The following is a 20,327-nucleotide window of genomic DNA, read 5'->3' on the forward strand; positions in this document are numbered from 1 at the left end:
TCTGTGTTTCCAGCAATAAACATTATAGCGTATATGAATATGTATATGATAGACACATATACAAGATATGTAAAGTCTGAGGTTGTGATTTGTTTGTTTTTTACATCAAATGTAAAAGTCTTTTTATAAAAAAAAAAAAATTCCATGTATATACATTTTACCTCAGTATAAGTTCCTCTTTACCCATTCAGTGACTATGGTTAGAGCATATCAAGGTCAGGTTTACAGCTTTATCCTGTCGGAGGTTAAAGACCCCTCCCTGCATGTTTCAAGACATATAAAATACTCTGCATTGAATAATAATTTGTGTCTAATGTGTTTTTTCCACAAAAGTGAAAAATCTAATTGCTTGTATGCACACATGTTAATATGAGATCTTAGGTTAGCACAGAAAAATGTTCTTCCTTCAGCAAATGGATATGAAAAGAACCTTCTAATGTCAAATACATCACTCTGCACAGTGAAGGTCAAACATCCAAGTGAAGTATCAATAAGAAAAGCACACTTTTTAGTGCCTGTAAGGGCTTGCAATAATGAAACATCAAAGAGTTGTAATTATGTGATCTGAAAACAGTTTTCTTTATTTTCTCATTAGTAAATGAAGATTTTAAAGTGAAGACTAATTGCTTGCTTGCCAAGTGCTTCTTAAAAGGGTTTGAAATCTATGAATGAATATGACCTGAAACCAAATCTGTGTATTGATGTGTAATACATGTATTACAGGTCAGAACAGCAGCCAAATGACTAAAACAGTAAATGTAGAGTTAAGATGTGCAGAATGATAAAGTACAGTACTGTGGGATTATTACTGTAACAGTATAGGGAAGGTAAACCAGTGCAATAAAGTACAAAATTTAAAAAAAGTATTCTGTCCTCTTCTGTGTGATTCCCAGGGAGGACAGGAGTTTATCTGGAAGGGTGCAGAGAGACAGATAAAACAAGCATGAAAAATCTATCCTCTGATGAAGATCATATGATACGACTGGAAGGACCACATCAGCTACTAAATGGACTGTGGGGTAAGTTTGTTTTGTCCACTGTTGTTTCCAAAGTCAGTAATAGAAAGGCAACATGGGCATGGAGTCCTTAAAGTGCTCAAAAAAAAAGAAAAGAGAAACTGAACATACAATTCCATGAGCTAAACTCAACCTTATGTGATATACTCAAAAGCTCCAGAACAACTACTAATTGGACCTTGAGTTGTGAGAGATGAGATTACTGTCAACGACTATGTTACTGCTGCTCACCCGAGACTTGAAAAAGAGGAGCAGATGTCATTAATGGCGTGTTCCAGGACTTTTTGAAATAGGTGATTGCTCAAAACAATATAGTAATATGGGATTTTGATATATTGCCTCTGGAGTACAGTAAGGTTTTGAGCTTCAAAGACTGTTTCACCAACCGGGATGTTAAAGCACTGGTACTCTCCTTACTCACATGACATTATAATCTCAAACATATTGCGTAGTATTCTGCAGAGATGCCTGCAATGGAGGTTGGCTTGAGTCCTAATTTGTTCTCTGCCCTGAGAGCCACCCATTTATTCGAGGACCACATAAACAGCCATCTGATTGAATCACTTGTTGTTACTAAGGAGACTGGCTGAGATAGGCTATGAGTAAATGGAAAATCAAGCCTTTTATTGGGGAGAAAATAAAGGACACAATTAATGATATTTATTATTAACTGTTTTCTGCAATGATATAAGCAGGAATATGGTTGCTGAAAGGAGCAAACATTAGGATACATAAATGTAATGGACTATGGTTTTTTTTCCCTTTTTTTCCACAATATTCATAAAAGAAAATGACAGATTGACACAATAAAGACATGGGGATAACGTCTGTATCTTATGATTCTACCTTGTAAAAAAAAGTGTCAGACAGGATCGTGAAAAGCACTTGCACATTCACAACAAAAGAGGATAACGGTATGGGAGGGGGTCGGTGACAACCTCCTGCGGGGGGAGATTTCAGCGCAGGTGTCCTTGGTTTTTTCTGACACCTCGGAGACAAGACCCGACCGTAAGTAGCCTAAGACTGTTGAGGGGAATCAGAGCTGATAAAATAATAAATGTCTGATCTGCCATGAAATCCGAAAAAGAGCAGCAAAGGAGAGATACGCTCGTCTGGATGAGAGACCCCCGCTGGGCGAAGACACGCAGCGTCTGTTAGCTGAGCCGTGAAAGCTCGCTGCCATTGACTGGAGCTGATGGGAGCAAAACGATGAAAAACCGAGCGCAGGAGAGAGAGAGAGCATCCTCAGGCTAGACATCGCATCACTGGTCATTTTAAGGTATAATACATCATTTACAGATTAGCAGTCCGCAATATTTGCCACTGTCTGGACGTTCACAGTCGATGCTGACGGCTTGCACGGTGGCATTTATGGTCGCCAGACAAATTCTTTTTTTTTTTTTTCATTCTGCAGATGTGGGCTGCAAGAAGAATAAGGCCTGTTCGGTGGGTGAAACGTTCAGGGATTAATCACAGATCACGATGATCATCAGCGAATCAGTGTTGATAATCTCCAGCTTTGCAGGTTACTCATGGATGAGTCTGCTGGACTGTTTTCACATGTTATGGATGATATGCATGTTTGCATTTAAAAATAATGTTAGATGCATGTTGAATTTTGCACATGAGATTCACTGAATAAGGAGCACCCATATCTTATTGTTCTGTCATCCTGAAAAGCAACAACATCTGAGCTTGTTTTCTCTCCTGTCATAGCTACCGTTGATCAAGATGAGATTAAACTGACTTCATGTCAACACTGCTGGATGTGAGGTCACACATGCACTCACTGGCACTGGTTTCGGACGAACAATGCCGAGCTCTCAGGTGCAAGGTATGGGCAGAAATTTCAGTGATGATCCCTGGGAGTCTGGCCTCACTGGCTCCAGTCAGGACTCAGTCTGGTCCTCCACTGCTAACAGCGTGGTAAAGATCGTGCTCATATCTCTGATCGTGTGTGTGTCCTTGTTTGGAAATGTGGTAGTTCTCCTGGTGTTCCAGAGAAAGCCTCAGCTTCTTCATGTGGCCAACCGCTTTGTTCTCAACCTCCTCTTGGCAGATCTACTCCAGACCATATTAGTCATGCCCTTTGCCATCGCAGCCACTGTGCCAGGTGTGTGGCCTCTAGATGCCCGACTATGCCAGGCTTTGGTGGTGCTCATGCACCTTTTTGCATTTGCTGGTGTCAATACCATTATAGTCGTTTCTGTGGACCGCTACCTGGCCATCATCCACCCTCTGTCCTATCCTACCCGCATGACCCCTCACCTGGGCACCAACCTAATCATCTGCACCTGGGTGCTCAGCTTCCTTCAGAGCACACCTCCCCTCTATGGCTGGGGGGCCATTGACTTTGACCACCATCACAAGGTGTGCTCAGTGGTATGGTCCTCGAGCCTGTCCTACTCTGCGGTGGTGTCCACCTTTTCTTTCTGGCTGCCAGTGTTTGTCATGCTCGTATGTTATTGGATGGTGTTCAGAGCAGCTCGGAGGCAGAATGCACTTGTGCACCCCATACAGACACAGGCCTACTCCCAGCCCTGCCCACAGGACTTCCAGGCACCTGGCAGCCCACAGCGACAGCCACAGCCCCAGCTCCAGCTCCAGCAGGCAAGTTCACCTGATGGCCCCTACTCGGCCAGGGGGTACCCTGTTCGAGTTAGGCATCGACGTTTCCACTACCACTGCAAGGCAGCACGTGTAGTTTTTGTGATCATGGCCTCATATATCCTCAGCATGGGGCCTTACAGCATACTAAATACTATATCTATGAGCGCCAGAGCAGCTGTACCCCCCTGGTTGTCCTCTCTTGCCCTTGTGCTCTTCTTTCTGCAGTGCTGTCTACACCCCTACATTTACGGATACATGCACCGTAGTGTGAGAAAGGAATTCCTTGCTCTGCTTTGTGGGCTGTTCTGCAAACAGAACCGTCCCAGCCAGAGCTCCGCTGTGGAGAGCTGCTTCACCACTACCGAGGGACGCTCCGGTGCTCATCCTCACCTGCCCAGCCTGGCCGCTCGAGTCTTCCCCCTGCGGACGTGGGAAGAGTGCACCACATCCTCCTCTCCCACTTTTGAGAGGAAGTCAAGGGACAGCCGTAAAGAGACCACATCGACCAGCGTCAGCTCTGAGAGGGAGCTCACAGTCCACAGCAAGCAAAGCACATAAACTGAAACTGCCTTGAGGATTCACTGGATAGTTTAATGGTATTTGCTCTTACTTCAAGAGCTTCTCATACAGTATGCCTTTTTGACAACAGGGTTATTCATTCTGATGTTGCTGGCATTAGGAATAGCTGTATTACCTACTTGATCATCTACATAATGATCTTTTTCTATTTTGTCATAAGCTTGATTAAATGATTAACTTGACATTGAATATATCTCTTTGAAAAATGACATGGTCCATCCATTGTTGCATTATGAATGTAAAGTAGAACTGACTGTGTGAAAGAAATCCTAAACAATGAATATTACTTTGATTTCACTTTATCAAATTTTGTATGTAAATGGGTTTTATATGTAAATGCAGTTTTAAGAGTTACCACATGGGCCAGATAAGTCCGAATGTGTGCAGCTGTTGTATTTTGTCTCTACAAACCATCTGTACTGTTTTAGATGTATGCAATTATTGTACTAGCCACTGTTACATAAAATGGGCATTTAAATCAATCTCAATTTTAAAAAGAAAAACTGAAGTAAAACCAGAAACTACATTTAATTTGTATTTTACATATTTGCCTGCAGGTCTATCATAAATGCCACTTATTTTCAGTGTAGGATTGCTGTGTTAAGATAGAATTTGTTATGCTGGATTAAAAATATTGGTGTTCTGACTACTTTGCTCTAATTATGGGCCATAGATGTCTCTGATAAGGTATTGATATGCAGTATCTGCACAATACCTTGATCTCCTTTAAACTTTCTGTGTGTTGTATTCTGTGTGATCCTGTCTGAGGGTACAGGATCTACTGTCATTGTGTTAGTGCGAGCAAGCTTTGCCTGCAACTAATGAACTCAGGGTATGTTTGTGGAAGAATTTGTAGTGCCCATTTTTGGACAAAATCTTGTTGAGCAAGTGAAAATTACCATGTCTATGTGTCACTGTCATAGTAACTATTCTTAGTCTCAAAGCGCCTTTTAAATAAATGGATAGTATAGTGATATTGTGCCTGTCTGTACAGAATACACAAAGGGTTGGTGACATCCCTTTCCTTGATGGGATGGTCACACATTGAAGTTTGTCTTAGCCTGTTTCCTTTAACTCAAGCTTAACAGAGGTGGAATTTGTTGCCTCTTATTTCAGTGTGCTACTGTATATTTGGATTCAGTATTTGCTGCCTTTGTAAATTCAGTCTTTCTTTGAGAAAGTACAGTATTTCTGTTGAAAAATACTGTCCATAGAGAGCAGGTTGTGATAAAAAAAAAAAAAAGAAAAAGAAAAGATAACTCTAGCGGACTAGCACCAGTTATTCAATGTAGGCTTCATGCCGCAAGATCTTATGTAACAAATTTCTTATATTCCACTGAACACATGTAGGTTTGTAAAGATACCTCCTGATACAGTATTTTCAATGGAAACTTTGTCTGCTTGAAGCCAAGTAGAGGGTGGGTATTTATGCAAGTATCATGTGCTTGCCATGACTCATCTTAGAGAAAGGCAATCAACCGAGTTGATGGGGTGAATGAAGTGTTGCCAAAGGATATCATAGGTGCGTCACATCATTGTGAGCATTATTTAAGTGTGTGAAGTCCCTATTTGTCAAGTTTTTATAATCTTTTAGGAGATAGAAGAAAATGTTTGGGAGAATGAGCCAGAGTGCTCCTGGTTTATTATTATTATTATTATTATTGTTGACTGTGATATAAGTTTTCTGAGAAACCACTCACAACTGATCGCACCTGACCAAACTGGTGTGGACTTGAGCCTTGGTTTATTCAGCTGGTCACTTGTGAGAAATCCATGCTACAGTATTATAATTGACAATCAAACTTGTATAATAAGTTTGTCGGTGTTGCTCTGTAAAGGACAAAGGGGTACGGTTCAGTATGTAATACAATTTATCATCAAATGAGAGAAAACTATGTTTTCAAGTGCTTTAAAACTACATATTTTTGTGATTTCTATTGTGCTTTTGTATTATTTCTGGTTTCATTATCCAACATCAAAAATGTATGTTGTTTAATAAAAGTTAATTATATTTATTGTGCGTAAAAGTGTCAAATTTTCTGTTAAATTTAACAAGTTTTAGCAGGAATATGCTAAAAGTTGCTTGGGACTAAGTCGACTACAGGAAAGCATGTGAGTGTCAGAGTTCTTCCTTGTCCCCATCAACCAATAACTTCATAAATGACAACTAAATCAGCTGCTGTTAGGACTGTTTTAGTTTTTGAATTTTCAGCTAAAAAAGTCATGCTCGGCAGAAATGAAATAATAATCAAACAAAAGCCTGATTTTCTTGAAGGTTTTGCAGTTATAAAGTTCTACATTTTCATAGCCAGGACAAAAAAGAAGAGCTTCTCTTGGGAGAAATTCATGAGCACTAAACTGAAAATGTTTAAAAAGTATTCCTGCTTGTCATCCCTGCCCTCATCAAACTGTAATCCCCGTTAAAATACAAACATCTGGGTTGTGATTGTTATATACAATATGCAGGTGTGAATACTTCTGACTGAGGGAGAATAAGATGTGTGCCCTGCATTTATCTGCATTAGGTCAACAACACTGTTTCCTTACATACTCATCTTGCTTTATGTTATGGTTTCAGCCATGAAAACCTATAGGTATGAACAGAAAACTGAATCTTATTGTATTATGTTGAGACAAAAGTAAGGAACAATATGGTTAAAAGTATTGTTTCAGTATGCGTTCCAGTGGCTCCAAGAAAAAACATGTGGCCTTCATTTTGGAATTAATTGCATTTATTTGTAAAAATGTTATCACCTCGGGTGATGACGCCACACTGCTTGAAGCAAAAGACAGCAGTGTTTTATGTAGTTACAATTCAGCAAACCGCTTATTAACATCTAAAAGGGTGCATCTCAACGGTGCATATGTACTTCATCAGTAAATTCATGGACTGCGTTATGATTAACTAGGTGAGAATCTCCTGTGGCCGAAAAAAAATCAGGCATGTCACTGAGAGATCATCCTTAATGTGCAACATACTGTAGCTGTAGCATATTCATCTATGATACAGATGTGCTTTTTAACCAAGGATACCCTTTGATTTAATTCAAACTTAAATGTAGCCATTAAATACAAGAGAAGGGACATGTATCAGAGCAATGTCAGTGTTTTATATCATTTATGAACTACAATACAGGCTGATATTTGAGGATTTATAGCCCCATCTTTACCTAAAAAAGAAAGAAAAAAAAACTCCTACAGAAGGTTTCATAATGGTGACAATCTTTAAGTAGCATTCTCTCGCTCGCTCACTCTCTATACAATATATGTACACACACATTTTTTTTCATCATTACAATACAGGTAATGAAAAACAAAACCTTTTGCCATAAGGGAATAGAAAAGCAAAATAGACAACATTTTACTTTCTTTAGAAAATTAAAATAAAAACATTTCAGATTTTCTTGTTAAACCCACCAAAACAAATGGTTCACGATGACAACTAGATCACAGGAACCCACGATGATGTTCAAGGTCCCACTCAAAAATATTACTGGTCAACAGTGAACACAAAATTATACATATATTTAAAAAAAAAAAAAAAAAAAAGAAAAATATAGCAACATAGGTTTAAAGCACAAACGAGGACGGGCTCTGCTCTTCAGGTCTTTTCTATGATAAGTGATGGTTTCAGTTCAGGACCGTTCAAATCACTTTCTCACACAACCAGCACTGAGGAGGTCAGTACTGTGACAGCAAGGAGTCAGTCTTTCCCTCAGTCCTCTAGTCCACCTTGACCACACTGTAGATCTTATTTACAAACCAGAAGCAGGCAAAGAAGCCAATTGTACCTGAGAAGAAAAGACAGGTTAAAGGAATGACTTGACAAACACCTAGGTGGGACTAGCTGCGTTTAAAATCTGTTTCTTAATTCGTGCAGCTCAGTTCAAAATGGAGCAACGAGACATTTTAAAACTAAAAAGTCCACAAAGTCCTGAAAGTAATGTATTTCAGGAGCATAGACACACATACACACACAAAAAAAAAAACTGTCAAGTGCCAATTGGTGCAGTCAGCTTGCTGTTGCTGCACAACCAAACTTTATCCACTAAGCTTGACTTTTGACAGTGTTGCGGCTGCAATCTCCACAAGACCGCACAAACACCAGCAGCAGTGCTTCATTTTGTCAAGGAGAAAGTATATTTTCCCCGAGACCCCCTAATGTTGAGAAGCCAGATTGGTCAAAATCCTGGATCAATTCATCTGGGTATAAAAGTCCTATCTGACTGCTCAATGGGGGCCAAGCAGCCCAATCCCGAATTAAGTTGAGATCAAAGTTGGGGATGAGGTGAATAAGTAAGACAAGAATATAAAGACTTTAAAAATGGGAAATGAGAGAGATTAGGATTATTTAGTTCAAAACTGGAAGCAAGGAGGGAATCTGATAATCTTTTCCTTGAATCCTTGGATTATTTCTTGGTGATAATCTTTTGACATCTCGTCCCCTTGCTACTTACAGCTCTGTCTTAAGATAGTGTCAAAAAGTGCTGCAGTGACAAGCAAGGCTACAGGCTAACTTTTATCTGGCCTAATGACAGTGTAACAGCAGAAAGTATGTCATCAACTGACATCATGGTGAGCCCCATATTTCTGGGCGGCATAAAGACTAGGCGTGTATTTGCTTGTTATCTAGTTCTGTACTTTATCCTCTTTCTGCATATATCCCTAGTCTCATCTGAGTGGGTGTGCAATAGAGCAGGTCAGGGCCAGGGAGTGCTGTTACCATGTCAACATGTGTCAATCTTTGTCTCTCTTAACCTATAGAAAAAAACAAGGATCTTATGTTCAGCCCTGTAATGACGCGTGTGGTAGACCTGTACACCCTTAGTCACACGGCTAGATTTTAAGTGCAAGCACAGAGAAATCGCCTTAATAGCAATGGTCAGGAATGCAGGAGTGCATATGGGCTTATTATCAGCCATGGCAACGAGTGAATGTGGTGTCTGTGTCTTTTGATCGACAGAACAAAAGAACAAAAAAAGGAACTCCCTGATAAAACTAGGCTGTGGCTTGTCAGACAGCAAACCACAGACAGTAAAATTGACCCAAATAAGTCTGCAAAACTAGATCTGACCAAGAGGGACTTTGAACGTTCTAGTCTCATTTCCCATAGTCTCTCTGATTTCCATTAAACTTCAAACAGACTAAAACATGACAGTTCAAATGGGACCCTTGCAAATAAATGCTCTTTAACTTCATTTGACACAGTGCTTCGTTACTGCCAGTATAGCAAATGGCCAAGGCTTGGCTTTAACTATATGACAAGCAAACAAATCTTGCGCAATTTCTGAGAACTACTTCCTGGTGTTTCATTTCACAAGATGTATGAACAGGACGGAGATCCTGAATCTACAGACAACTGAATTCATGTTAGGTGTCATTTTACAAATACTGAGCAAACAATGACTATGACTTCAAACTACACACCCCTCTGATGTACAATAACCTATTGAAGCCTCTTCACTGGTCATAAAAAACGTGATTGGATATAATATATTTAACAACCACATGTACAGTGTGCAGTGGTTAATTTTGATTTTCACCTTATATGTTCCCACGACCGACCTGTCTGAAAATACTGGCTGTGCATAGGGAGTTCTGTCCTTGGATATAATATATATTAATGATCATTTGTAATTTTCATGATCTCACCAATAAAAATAAGCACTTACGATATGATGTCAGTGCATTATCAAAATATGCCAAGACAAGTAAGAAATCCCTGTGGATGCTAAAGAGCTCACATGTCACATAACAAAAGGCCTCACCTGTGAAGAGGAAGAAGATGAGGACCATGATCATAGTGTATCCAAAGTAGAGGAAGGTGCTGGCTGCTCCAATTATTTGCAGCTTTGAGAAGAAGTAATGCACAGCATAGATAAACAGATAGACTGCTGTGAAGCCGCTGGTCAGGAAGGAACGCCACCACCAGTGATAGTCCTGGACACATTACAAATGAAAGGTTAGGATCCAGTAATGAGGATATATGAACTGAATTCTGAACCAGATGGGAAAATACAGAAATAAATAAGCTTAATTGATGTTGATACAGTTTTAACCAACACAAAAATAATAACAGCTTCACACACACAATATTTAGGAGCATGATCAAGACTGAAGAAGCTTTTGCTTTTTTTTTGATTGTCTGACATTAACCATAGATCTTTGTTTAGACAAGTACATTGGTATTATAAAAATATAGTATGTGTTATTAATAGTGGATTAATTTTTAAGTGAAAGTTATTCATTGTTGTAAAAAAAAGTTTGATAAATGAGACAAAATTCTCAGAACATTCAGGTACCTCGGCACATAGGTGGAAGTAGCAGAGCAGAATGGTGGCCTCAGAGCAGGTGATGAGTAGAATAATGAAAACCAGGAATAGGAACCCAAACATGTAGTACATCTGATGAGACCTAAGACACAAGCACTCCATGTTAGACACGTGGCTTAGATCACAACTCCTCCTTGCTGTAAAGGCCACAGGTTATTCAAAACTAAACCAGCTAGCCAATCAAGAAAGACAGCATTCCTTTCTTCTTACCAAATGCTGTTCAGGATGAAGAAAAGCTGGATGAAGATGCAGCCAAAGGGCAAGATTCCACCCATTACTATACCAGGGATAGGCTTGGTAAAGAATGACTGCTCAGGAATCTGACGAGGGATCTGGTTTGTTCGCACTGGTTGCTCAATTGCCTATATAGGAGCAGAAAAAGTGATTAAATGATTACAAATTCACATGCGCGCATGCACACACAAACACATCTGCAATCAATTCATTTCAAGTTAGACACATTCCTAAACTAGTGGAGGCTGCACTTACAGGTTTCTTGAATCCAAAGTAGGCACCAATGAAGGTGAGGGGCACAGAGATTCCAAACCACAGGGCCAAAATGGCAACTAGGGTACCAAAGGGGATTGCTGCTGACGAACCCTCCACCCAAAGGATCAGGTTCATCAGGAAGAAGTCTGCAAACACAATCCTAGGGAAGAGTGGTGGATAAAGGACAATGACAGAGAAAGATAAAACAAATGAGAGCGTTAACAGCAGTTTGACAGGCAAAAGAAAGGGCATTAACGTGTCATTCTAGTTCTCCAGGGTAGAAATGAAGTTTGAAAATGACACAGATAAAACAAACTTAAGCAAACATGGTCAGTGAACGTACCCTGGGCACAGGAGTGCTGTCAGCAGGACGTTTGACTTCCACTTTTCACCTCCAAAAGCTGAAAACACAAACACAGATGGATGAAAATATCATGATAAGAAAGACGACACTGTCTGTGTCGACTCTTAAGACTATAATGAACTTTCCTATAAAGTTGTCACAGGACTCTTACTTTTGTAAAGGCGAGCAGACACGTAGCCAGCAGGGGTGCCCAGGAGAACCCAGAGGACCACAGCACACGTCATGAGAGCTCCTCTGTTGGCCGGTGACAAGAAGCCCAGACAGGCCAGGACTACGGTAGAAAAACAGTCATCATCAGTGCACTCATTCAGACATGCCAGCGCTACTGCTCGTGGAGTGCTGAAATATCAACACAGAGGCTGCTTTTAATGCGACTCCATTCAGCTGGGTAGCACTGCTGTCAAATAACTTCAGACCGCCAAACCTAAAATTCAAAAATCTAAACTGGCTTGAAAATGTAAATGCCTTTAAATGTGTCTTCTTGTTTAATAGTGTAGTTTGCTATAATTTGGAGGCTCCAACAGATGAACCCTCAACCTTGTTGTTAACTTTGTGGAAATACTTTGACATAAACTGTTCTACTGCCTTGCCAGCTATAGGGATGTACATTACCATAATGAAAAAAAACTGCTATAGGAATTAAACAAAGTGTGTTGGGGAAGATAACCAGCTAAGCTAAGCTTTATTTTGGAACTTTCAAATAATTTGTTTTATGTTAATTCATTTAATTATTTTAATCTTTTCATAATCACTATTTTGGTTAACAGCAACATGGCAGCCACTTAGTGTAACACTGACAGCAGTTTGTAAGAATGAAACTCTGATTCACTATGTGTAACTAATTGTGATATCGCATATTAGAGCATAGAGCAAAACAATCCTTACAGAGTGTGATGAAGGTCATGATGAAGATCTGGGTTCCCTGTCCGAGGAACACGGACAGCAACATGCCTTTCCTGGGGGGACGGAACACATCTCCGTGCACTTGCTTCCACCCCGACTCCTCCTGAGCGTCCTCCTGTGGAGGTAGCCAGACAGCAAATACAGTAGCAGTCACAATCAAGGAAGTAGGTCACGTTTGCAAATGATAAAAGTAAAAGGTTAACCAACCACCACGCAGTAAATACTACCTCGAAGTCTGACACCTACTAGCAAAGCAAAATAAAGTGAAGAATGAAAACACTTTTACCAAGATTTGTAAAATTTGGTGTGAAAAACTCCACAGTCAATTCATAAGTATAAGCCGTTTTTTTTTTTAAACTGGCAAATTAAAAAAATATCCACACCACATTTTACATTCTTCTCTAACGTGCCTGTTTCCTGCAATCACACACCCAAACCCCTGATTGAATTACCATAATAGGTTTTGCTTAAAATGGCTTTCAATAAGCTTACATAGGGTAGAGAGGATTTTTCCTTGGTCGATGGAAGCTTTATCAAGTCTGCCTGTGAAATGTAACAAAACATTTATAACTCTGGGTACTTTACACCCAGTGTGCTGGGTGACATTTCACACTGCAGATTTAATGCATCAATATAACCCAAATAATATATGGTTATCTAGATAAAAATAAGGATGCTTTCAAAGTTCCCTGGGAAGCTGTTGGCTTTTACTGTTTTATTGCTGGAAATATGACACCTTTACCTTACGACAGAGAAATGGCACCGGCTACTTTGAATAGCTCATTTGGATTGTGACAACATGGTGCTCTCCAGTACACAAATGACACAACTAAGTAGATTGAAACTGTACCCATAAGAGTGTTATCTATTTCTGGTATATTCCTGCACTGCATCTTCAGGAAATCTTCACTAGTGTGCATGTGTATGCAGTGAATTGTATATACACATCTGGATGAGCTCCAATTGAGCTTAAAAACGCCTTTACCTGGTCCACCTGGTTGTATCTGGCAATGTCCTTGTGCAGAGTTCTCAGCATGATCATGGCAACCATGCCAGACAGGAACAGAACAATGACCAAGGAGTTCATGATGCTAGAAAAACACAAAAAACAAACCCTCAGATCAACTAACAAGCATCAAGAGCCAGAGTGTTTCATTATTTTTATGCCTCACAATGTGAAAAATGTCCTCATACCTAAACCACTGGATGTTGGTGTGAGGCATGGAGACCAGGATGTAGTCCCATCTGGACGCCCACTTGATAGCATTGTTTTCCTGTTAAAGGAAGCAAAATTATTGCAAAAAAAAATCACAATTAGTATATTATATCTCACAGTAACATAGAAATGATTTTATATTAGTTAAATACAATTTTTCATATAGTTTGGAGGCCTACCTCAAATGTGACCGAGTAGCTGTAAACTACAGACACATCGCTATCAAACTCCCCAGGGACCTCCATTGGGTTACCTCCTTCACAATTTGGGCTTTTCTCGTCCGCATGTTTGATACTGTTATGCACAAAACACACAAAATCCTTCAGGTCAATTATTCATAATTATGGTGATAGTTTGAATGGGGAGTTGTCATTCTACTGAAACATGTTGAGGGAGATTAGGCCTAAGTCAAAATCATAACTATCATCATCATAACTATCTACTACCAACCGACATTTACCTCTTCGGCTCCAGAGTGGCTGCGACCAGCCGAGCTCCTCTCCATCCTTCTGACGCACCACTATGGTAAGTGATCTTGATGTCTACATGGTTGAAGACGTAAAATGTATTCTTCTTGTTGAACTCAGACTGAAAAAAGAAACCGTATTCAATACCAGGTACAAAAAGATTTGTAAACACACATCTGTATGTTGTTGAGCATTGTCTATACTGTAATTATTGAATGCAAAAAAACAGCTTCACCTTTATCCTACTAATGTTAATTGTACTGTTGTGTATTTGTATGGCCTGGGCCCATCAATTCTGATAGCCATATTTTTAACGATCAAATACTGTTTGAGTTTACTTTATATTTACTTAAATGACAGTAAATTAGCTACTAACTGTAAATTATACTATGTATTAAAAAAACCGAACAAGAATCCTATAAATTCTATAAATATTCACTAAAATAAGCAAAAAATATTACCATTATCAAACTAAAAATTCTCAACTTCCAATTTTATGACTTTTAAGACCTTTTTAATACCTATAAAAAGAAAAAAATAATACCATTTCCACTGAAAAAAAGTTAAACTATAATACAGTATACAATGTTGTTGCATTTCATAAGTTAATTAGGAATGCACTGCTGCCGACTTGAACATACTTGGCTAATACAGAAACTGATTGTTGACGGTATAGGCCTATATATTTAAAAAAGAAAACAGGCCTATATCTGCCAATACCGATAGTTGGTTGTTTATGTCTATGTTATTTGATTTCTTTTTCATCTGCCTAAATATCTGAAGAAACACAATTTCAATGAGGCTACACAACCTCCAAGTGATGTAGCTACCACTAGTGCTGCATTTAGGCTTTATGGTTTACACCGTTTACACCTCCACAATCAAACTTTTGACTCAAACAACGAATAGGGGTGATAGTGAATTTGAAATTATTTCCAAAAGATGTTCAGCTAATTTGAAAAGATGATGACAATGTAGGCCTTGCCCCATACAACTATACAAGCCTAACCATAGCCCAAGGTAATACAAATGTTCTCACTACAGGTCGTTATGTTAGGTATGATGAATATAACATAAGAGATGGCTTCTGCTCAATATGAACATATCTGCTGAAACAGTGGAAGGGTGCAAACAGTCACATCCCTCTTTACATAGGCCTACTTGTATTTTTCCCCCTTGAAATCTTCACAGAATAATTTATAGTTACATAATAGCGCATAGAATCACAATTGTTTATGGTTAGAACAGCTGTTTTGTCAATCACATTTCTATCAAACCATGAAGAAGAGATGCTACGATTATAGACTGTGATGGTATGATTATGGTCTGGGAGGAAAAAATCACAGTTTCATGATTATTATGCATTAATTTACTTCACAAAACTACAGCTGGGTAAAATCACATGAGCATTTGTTCAACCCACTGTTGAAGTTCAACCCACTGTTGCAGGATTCTGCAACAGTGGGTTGAACTCCAACAGTACCAGAGGTAGTCTTAAGTTAAAAGTAAATAAGAAAAATGAAAATAAATAATCCATGCCAAGATTAACTTTTATTGGACATTGCAGTAATGACTTTAGTTGATTTCTAATATTTAAAATATAGTATTTTTTACTATTATTATTATTAATATAAGATTAAAATGTACTTTATTGATCCCCGATGGAAAACTATTACTAAGTTAGGTAATAAACTGAAGTGTTTTTATTATGAACTGTCATCCATGCTTATTTTTAATTCATTTTTAATAATTTATTTTACTAATGAATCTACTTTAAATGTGGCCTGAGAAATTCCTATTATTGTTCTTTTTTTTTGCAGTTTTAGTAAAAACAAAAGAAATACATTTTTATGCAGGTGTTATTAATCACTGAATGCAATTAATTAGATCCCATGGTACAATGCTGGAAGTCTACAAGATCCTAATGTTAAGTTAGTCTTTTACACCGAGCATATTTACCTACCATACCAGTGTTTGCTCAGCACAGATAGAAGAATGCAACAGGATGTGAATGGTCACACTGAAGCCCACTGCTTCTCTTCTGCTGATTGTGAGTGACACGTTTATATTTACTTCCCTACCAACTCAATGTCTCATTAAAGTAATGTTTGCTAACTTAGTTATTACTTAGTGTATCACCTTCACTTAGAGCATGCATAGCTGGATGGTGATCTCAAAGTTAAGTTTGAGGTGTTGAATCCTTTAGCAGTGACTTCTCTTCGGTAAGTTTTAACATTGGGGATCTATCCTCCTGAACAACCCTCTGGCCATTCTTTATGTATCCAAAATACTCCCACACTGACAATTTAAGGTCTTTTAGTGAATACAACGCTACAGTGTTGGGTCCCTCAGCCACTGCCAGGACACTTCTCATCTGCTTTAGTTAATGTAGGCCCCCTCAAACACAAATAAAGGAGTTGCTCTCGAGACAGCTTGTCTAACTTTGCGTACCTGAACTTGTTGCAGCACAGCATTTTAAGCTGGTAAACCAGGTTTGTTTTGGCTCCGCCTGCAGTCAGTTGGTTGCGCCTATGGACTTTTTTTTTTTTTTTTTTACACAACTGTCTAGTTATAATTTTCCTCACAGTACAACTGTTGTTCTGGAAAAATAATGAATCATAATGTCCCTTTTTTTGAGAGTGAGAACAGAAACACTCGGTGTAGCTGAGCCTTTACGGTTACAGAACTGTGACTTTTAAAGAGCGGTTAATAGTGAAATTAGTTCATCACTGCATCCCTACCATGGAGTGCTATACCTCGATTTGTTCAGAAGAATGAGGCCTTTCCAGTCAAATTAATCTTACAAGTAAGTTGAAATATCTAAGAGCATGACAGCTGAAATAAAAAATGCCTGAGTTTTGCTGAATTGGGAGATTTCCTGGGTAAACAAACTTCACCTCCTGCTCCAATGAGCTTGCATCTAGGTGTTATTTTTACATGTCCAGACACGCCTGCCTTGCCTTCAGGTCTTAAGAGGAATAATGAATATATGCATAATGATCATATAATGATAATGGTTGTATAGGTGCGGTCTGATATTCTTTGACATGTAAGCTCTAATAGCTCTGTGAGAGGGCTAGACTTTGTCTTTTTTGTTTTTGTGCTACACTGCTGTTTGGACTCTCTTGCTTCCTCTAGTTGGATAACTGACGACACATTCACAGGTATTTGTTACACAAAATTATATAGGTTTGTCCCTGGTATTATTGGAAATGTTAATATCTATCCTCATTGTTTTTATACCGATCAAAATTTAATGCCACCCCTCCTATAAATTAAGACCAAAAAATTATTAACACGATTTAAGACTTTTTAAGGATCCACAGGGACCCTGAGTGGATATAAAACTTCTAAACTTCACAAGAAGCTGACCAATTAGGTCAAACTTAACATGTGAATTAGAGAACAAATTTGAAGACCAAAACTCACATTGATAACACAAGCATCTTTAGATCTGCCATCTGAGGTAACGAGGCAGCCAATGGGAAAGCCCGGATTGCAGTACTTCTGACCATCTTCCACATCATAGCACCATGTGACCGGCATGTTGTCAATGATCCTGAAAAAATAATTTGTTAACCTCAAAAAGTTTCTTGATAAATAATATCTGAGAAGACACCTGCTTGCTAACAAGTCTTCCCTGCTACTTCCATCTATCTTTCACTCAACGGCTCCAGGCTAAAAATAACTCACTAATGAATAATTACAGTACAGAGCAGTATATTTGTTACTAACCAGTGGTGCTGGTAGTTCAGCTGCATTCCCATCTTAAGAAAATCCAGTTTGGTGGCATCCTCCTTGTTGCCTTTCTTGTAGGTTTTTGTGCATACTGCCTGACATTTCACATCTTGTTTGAAGTTGAACTATAAAAGGCAGATGAGAAGCGTGTTGCATTAATAGAGCACATTCAACATAGAGGGCTGAAATGGAATCTAAAATATGCAACAGAACAATCACCATGCATACTTAGATTTACAGATACCTTGTACGGTGAAGACTCAATTCGTTCACCAAACAGCACCTGTCCAAGGTTCTCAGAAGGCCTCTTTTCCTTTGCATCTTTGCAAAAGTCGAACCTTTAACAAATTCACATTGTCACACACAATGAAAGGATGATTTTGAGCTGGACAACATATATCCAGACATTAAACAACTGACTTCAGACATAAACTAATTGTTACTTACACGTCATACTCATAAGGCAGGACTGACTCCACAGAATCCAAGCGATTGACGAACAGCTGGATCACTGTCTGTAAAGACGCAAAAATAATTTGTCTGTCATTCTATATCTGCCTAAATTAAAACAAACCGGACTTTCAAGCCCAAATTGTGGGCTACAACCAGCCAGAAGTTGTGCAGTTAACAGGTTGTGCATGTTTCGTGTCGACTGATGTAATATAAATAGGGAGTAAATGACTCAGTTGTAACCGAAGATTTGATGATCTGTCTCTCAAAGGTGAAGGAGTGGATCCAAACTTACCTGGACCACGTAGCCGAGCAGCGGCCAGTCAAGCTTACTACAGTGATGGCTATTAGCGTCATCTGTCATCTTTCATTATTTGAATCAGTGTTAATTTGCTAACAATATCGTGCTAGGCTGGTGAAAAAACCCGACAACTCAGTAAGAATGAATATATATTTATATATATGCCCCCTGTCAACGAGGGCATTTACATTTAGCAAGCACTAGAATATGATGCTAGTCCTCCGGCTGCAGGCAATGGAGGAGCCGGGGCCTAAAGAGAGTACTGGCTAGCTAGCAAGAGTGAGTATAACAAAATAACATGCCAATTACATTTTGGGCAGAACATTTACAACACTACAGAGGAACTGTGAGTTTTATTAACTAACCATACCTGGCAATCTTCACCACCTTTGTTATCTTCACAGAAACTCACTGGGGCTAAACCCGGAAGATAAAACGACGAGCACGGACAGAAATGTGAGACCAGCAAGTAGACCAGCACAAAACCAAAGTGTATCCGCCTCTTCATTTTAACGCGGACACGGTTAATCGCAGATTTTGTCTTCTTATGTCAAAGGAGAGTGCTCCTTCTTGTGAGGGAAACGGTTTCTTGACGTTAGCTGTGCACGGTTAGCTAGCTCTTTCAACTCGAGACGCAGTGCCTGACCTGTCTGTCGCAACTAGCTCTGCCAAGCTATGCGGAAACGGATACATATTCACCGGAAGTCAAGTGTTTTGACTTTCAATAGAAAATATGTAGTGTTAAGTATATAAAATAAATACATTTATAGCTGGTGTAGATATACACACAGTCATTGTATATTTTTTTATGATACTCGTGCATACATTTGTATAACAAAAACGGTTACAAACTATTGCATTTTCAAACTGAGCAACACTTACAGTTGCAGTGATTTTATTTTGAAAAGAAAAAAATCGGATGTCATATTGTGTTCTGACCGACTTGACGCCGTCGAAGTAACACTGACGTTGCCTATAGGCTACCTCATTACACCATGGATCCTTGTTTTCTTTATATACATATATACATATAAAATAGTGGAGTTTTGCACCGCACATTAGTAAGACACACGTTTTGTAATAAAAAGAATAGCTCGTCAAAAGGTGGCAGTGCACGAAATGAGAGATAAAAGTATGCGAAGAGAAACTATTTTTAGATAAAAGAGATTATTGTAAGAGGCGGCTGGACAAACCAGAAAAACAAGATGCAGCAAACAGCTGTTGTCATGAAAGTTGGTAGAATTGCATATTTTCGTCCACATCGTCTTGTCCTAAATTCATGTTGGGATATAGTTTACTGTGTTTATTAAAGACTGTACAATAACATAAGCAGGAAGATGTCATAAGAACATACAGGACTAAATACAACAGGCTGAACAAGGAAGAATCAGATGAATGCAAAGAAACTGTTGAAGGAGTGCCTAGTTTAGTCTGTATGGGAGTGGAGTATTGAAAGGTTGCTGTAGATGGCGGATAAACAGAGGTAGGTTTTTTCTTTATTGACATTAAAAAAAAACAATTTTATTCAAAATTATTCTACAGTATAATATACGTCATAAAGTTTTTTGATTCCGGGTTAGTGGCTGTCAGTGTACTTACAGACAACGCAACAACTTCAGAAATATACATAAGGAATGTCTGTAAACAGAAACCGTTTCTGTGAACTGTAAACAGGATACAAATAGTGCAAAGACGTGAGGAGTGCTGAGATAAATATTGGATGATAAGAAAAAAGTGACATGTTACTTTATATACAGAAGGTGGTTATGCACGGTTTATACAGCCTGTTCAAATATACAGCAATGAATGTAATATATTACATTTACAGAAGAAGAAAAAAACTCTGAGTTAGGGGGACTTAA

At 38.8% G+C, this 20,327-nt stretch overlaps 2 protein-coding genes across 3 annotated transcripts; one reads left to right on the forward strand and one right to left on the reverse strand.

Moving 5' to 3' along the window:
* Nucleotides 1-1,977: 1,977 nt before the first annotated feature.
* gpr101 (G protein-coupled receptor 101) lies at nt 1,978-6,220 on the forward strand. The gene is made up of 2 exons (XM_044363788.1): nt 1,978-2,295; nt 2,431-6,220. The coding sequence occupies exon 2, from the start codon at nt 2,829-2,831 to the stop codon at nt 4,182-4,184; it is 1,356 nt and encodes a 451-aa protein (XP_044219723.1). The 5' UTR covers nt 1,978-2,295; nt 2,431-2,828; the 3' UTR covers nt 4,185-6,220.
* Nucleotides 6,221-6,915: 695 nt separating this feature from the next.
* LOC122989997 (transmembrane 9 superfamily member 2) lies at nt 6,916-19,164 on the reverse strand. Of its 2 annotated transcripts, XM_044363073.1 has the most exons (18): nt 18,836-19,164; nt 18,162-18,229; nt 17,959-18,052; nt 17,712-17,839; nt 17,406-17,535; nt 13,970-14,097; nt 13,689-13,803; nt 13,488-13,567; nt 13,279-13,384; nt 12,786-12,836; nt 12,276-12,408; nt 11,542-11,661; nt 11,370-11,427; nt 11,027-11,186; nt 10,748-10,899; nt 10,508-10,619; nt 9,974-10,145; nt 6,916-7,996 (listed from the first exon to the last, which is right to left on the reverse strand). In XM_044363073.1, the coding sequence occupies exons 1-18, from the start codon at nt 18,971-18,973 to the stop codon at nt 7,929-7,931; spliced, it is 2,013 nt and encodes a 670-aa protein (XP_044219008.1). In that variant the 5' UTR covers nt 18,974-19,164; the 3' UTR covers nt 6,916-7,928. The 2 variants fall into 2 exon arrangements, with proteins under 2 accessions (XP_044219008.1, XP_044219009.1); XM_044363074.1 differs by lacking the exon at nt 12,786-12,836.
* Between the last annotated feature and the right edge of the window lie 1,163 nt (nt 19,165-20,327).

The sequence above is a fragment of the Thunnus albacares genome, chromosome 10 (genome assembly GCF_914725855.1).
Source record: "Thunnus albacares chromosome 10, fThuAlb1.1, whole genome shotgun sequence".
Taxonomy (NCBI): domain Eukaryota; kingdom Metazoa; phylum Chordata; class Actinopteri; order Scombriformes; family Scombridae; genus Thunnus; species Thunnus albacares.